Source organism: Nicotiana tomentosiformis, chromosome 1 (genome assembly GCF_000390325.3).
Source record: "Nicotiana tomentosiformis chromosome 1, ASM39032v3, whole genome shotgun sequence".
Lineage (NCBI taxonomy): Eukaryota > Viridiplantae > Streptophyta > Magnoliopsida > Solanales > Solanaceae > Nicotiana > Nicotiana tomentosiformis.
The window spans coordinates 9,648,725-9,651,001 of NC_090812.1; the positions used below are offsets into that span (position 1 = coordinate 9,648,725).

Consider the following 2,277-nt stretch of genomic DNA (forward strand, 5'->3'; position numbering starts at 1 on the left):
GTAATTTATACTCTTTTAGACTAAACAAACGATGCTTCGTTGCCCATTCCAAGAGTAAAATATAATCAATCATAAAAGGAAGAATAAAAAATTTATTACTCAAAAAAAATAATGGAGCACCTCTTACACATGTTCAAAATAACTACTCTAAGTGATGGGCTCGTAGCTTCCAAGAAATTCCTATAAGTTACACTCCTTATAATTAAAGGAAAAGACCATGTGTTTGATTAAACAAATATTATTTTATCTACATAATTAAAATAGTGGACAATCTGGTTGCTCTATATAAAGTGCAAATGCAAAACCTTATCATTCATTCACAGTACTAAGCTCTAAAGTTCTTCATTGTAGCAAAACAAAAAATTCCTTAAAACTCAAAAAACAAAAAAATGTACGAACAAACAACCATCTCAGATTCTGATCTCTCCGTCCTTGAAAACATCAAATTCCATCTTCTAAATGATACTGATTTTTCACAAATATTTTCCACGTTCGATCAATGTTTTAGTAATGCAGAAAATATTAATAGCCCGAACTCGAGTTTTGGTAGCTCTCCAACAGCAGAAATTAGCTGGGGCGATATGTTAACTAGTATCAATAGCTCGTGGGAACGAGTCGATAAGTTGGAGCACAAGGAGGAGCATGTGGTGGCGCGTGGTGTGCACGCACCTCAGGATTGGAACCGGTACAGGGGTGTTAGGCGGAGGCCGTGGGGTAAATTTGCGGCGGAGATAAGAAACCCGGATAGGAAAGGCGCCCGGCTTTGGCTGGGAACTTACGAGACACCCGAAGATGCAGCATTGGCTTATGACCAAGCCGCATATAAGATCCGTGGCTCTAAGGCTCGGCTCAACTTCCCTCACTTAATCGGCTCGAACATATCCGAGCCGGTTAGAGTGGCTCCGAGACGGCGTTGCCTATCGCCGGAGATTTCATCATCTATTTTTTCGTCGTCATTTGTTGAAAATATACCTCTAAAGAAGAGAAAATTGGCTGAAAATTGAATTAGAGGCTAAACTTGTAGTAGTCGTAGAGGGAAATATTGTTAGTTTAAGTTGCTTCTTTGTTCTATATAAAAGGGCGGAATTAGGATATGGCGCCCATTTCAGAATTGAGTTACAAACTCTTTATTTACTATTTCAATTTTGATTTTAAATAAGCTACGAAAAATCTGATATAGCATTGTGTTATATATCACTTTTAACTTTTATTAGATTTAAATTCTGATAATATATAGATCAAACACCAATTTATTTTTTATTTTTTTATTTTTTTATTTTTCCACCTGACGTCCAATATCCGCTTTGGTCCTGATTAATCTAGATTCGTGTCCGAAAATCTAGGGTAAAGCGGGAATCAGACACGAGTTTATGAAGGTACGTCTAAGTGTCTTCTAAACTCGTAGGAGTAATAGTTAGCTGTTTCGGAGTATATGTATGATTTCTAATACAAAATAGAGCACATACATTACATTCAAATTTAACTCGAGAACCAGAAAGTACCTAGTCTTTCGTTGTTCAGTTTTATTGTGAAATTTATTAGTCTGAATATTTTTTACAGTGAAATGTAGAGTAGGTGAAATAAATGGCATTAGTAACGTGTTTTACCTCAAAACTATCAACTTTTATTTGGAATTAAGGGTGTCTTTCGATTTGAGATGAAATGTTTTTCTTAGAAATTATTTTATGTAAAAAATGGTTTATAACTGGGAATTCATTAATTTCTAGCTAGATCAACTTTTAGTATTTGGTTGGGACATGGATGACATGTGTTAACTGTACAACATGCCATTGATGATATGTATATGGTAACTATGTGACTATAGTTTCGAGTATTAACAATTGACAACAATGTCTAATATTTGCTTAAAAGTAATATGACGTAAGATTTGACATAGTTTTAAGGAAAACCTGAGTTCCATATAAGGAAAAACATTTAATTTCTTCATTGGTGAAAAATTAGTCATTGGGGAAAACAATCTTGACAATTCAATGTAAGCAAACTGTTTATACCAATTTTCGGGTTTATTGTTCAATTCGATCTTTTCTATTGTCTTGTTAAATCTGTGGATCGAAAAGATTATTTATTTGGGAATTATTGTTATGAAAAAGATTATTTATTTGGGAATTATTGTTATGAACCACAATATCCTTCCTATATTACTACTACGAGTGAACATGTTTGTGAAACTGAATTTACTGTCTCCAGTCAGGTTACACAGCAAGAGATGAGATAGATTTTTTCTAAGAATCTATGCTTTTTCTTTAAAAAAAATAA

At 33.8% G+C, this 2,277-nt stretch overlaps 1 protein-coding gene across 1 annotated transcript; it reads left to right on the forward strand.

Annotated features, from left to right (window-relative positions):
- The first annotated feature begins 331 nt into the window (after window positions 1-331).
- On the forward strand, window positions 332-1,197 carry LOC104090137 (ethylene-responsive transcription factor ERF096-like). The gene has a single exon (XM_009595193.4). The coding sequence runs from the start codon at window positions 390-392 to the stop codon at window positions 1,002-1,004; it is 615 nt and encodes a 204-aa protein (XP_009593488.1). The 5' UTR covers window positions 332-389; the 3' UTR covers window positions 1,005-1,197.
- Window positions 1,198-2,277: the final 1,080 nt, after the last annotated feature.

Excerpts from the sequence above, each read along its gene's own strand:
- LOC104090137 (XM_009595193.4), top strand. The coding sequence starts at position 390 with ATGTACGAACAAACAACCATCTCAGATTCTGATCTCTCCGTCCTTGAA.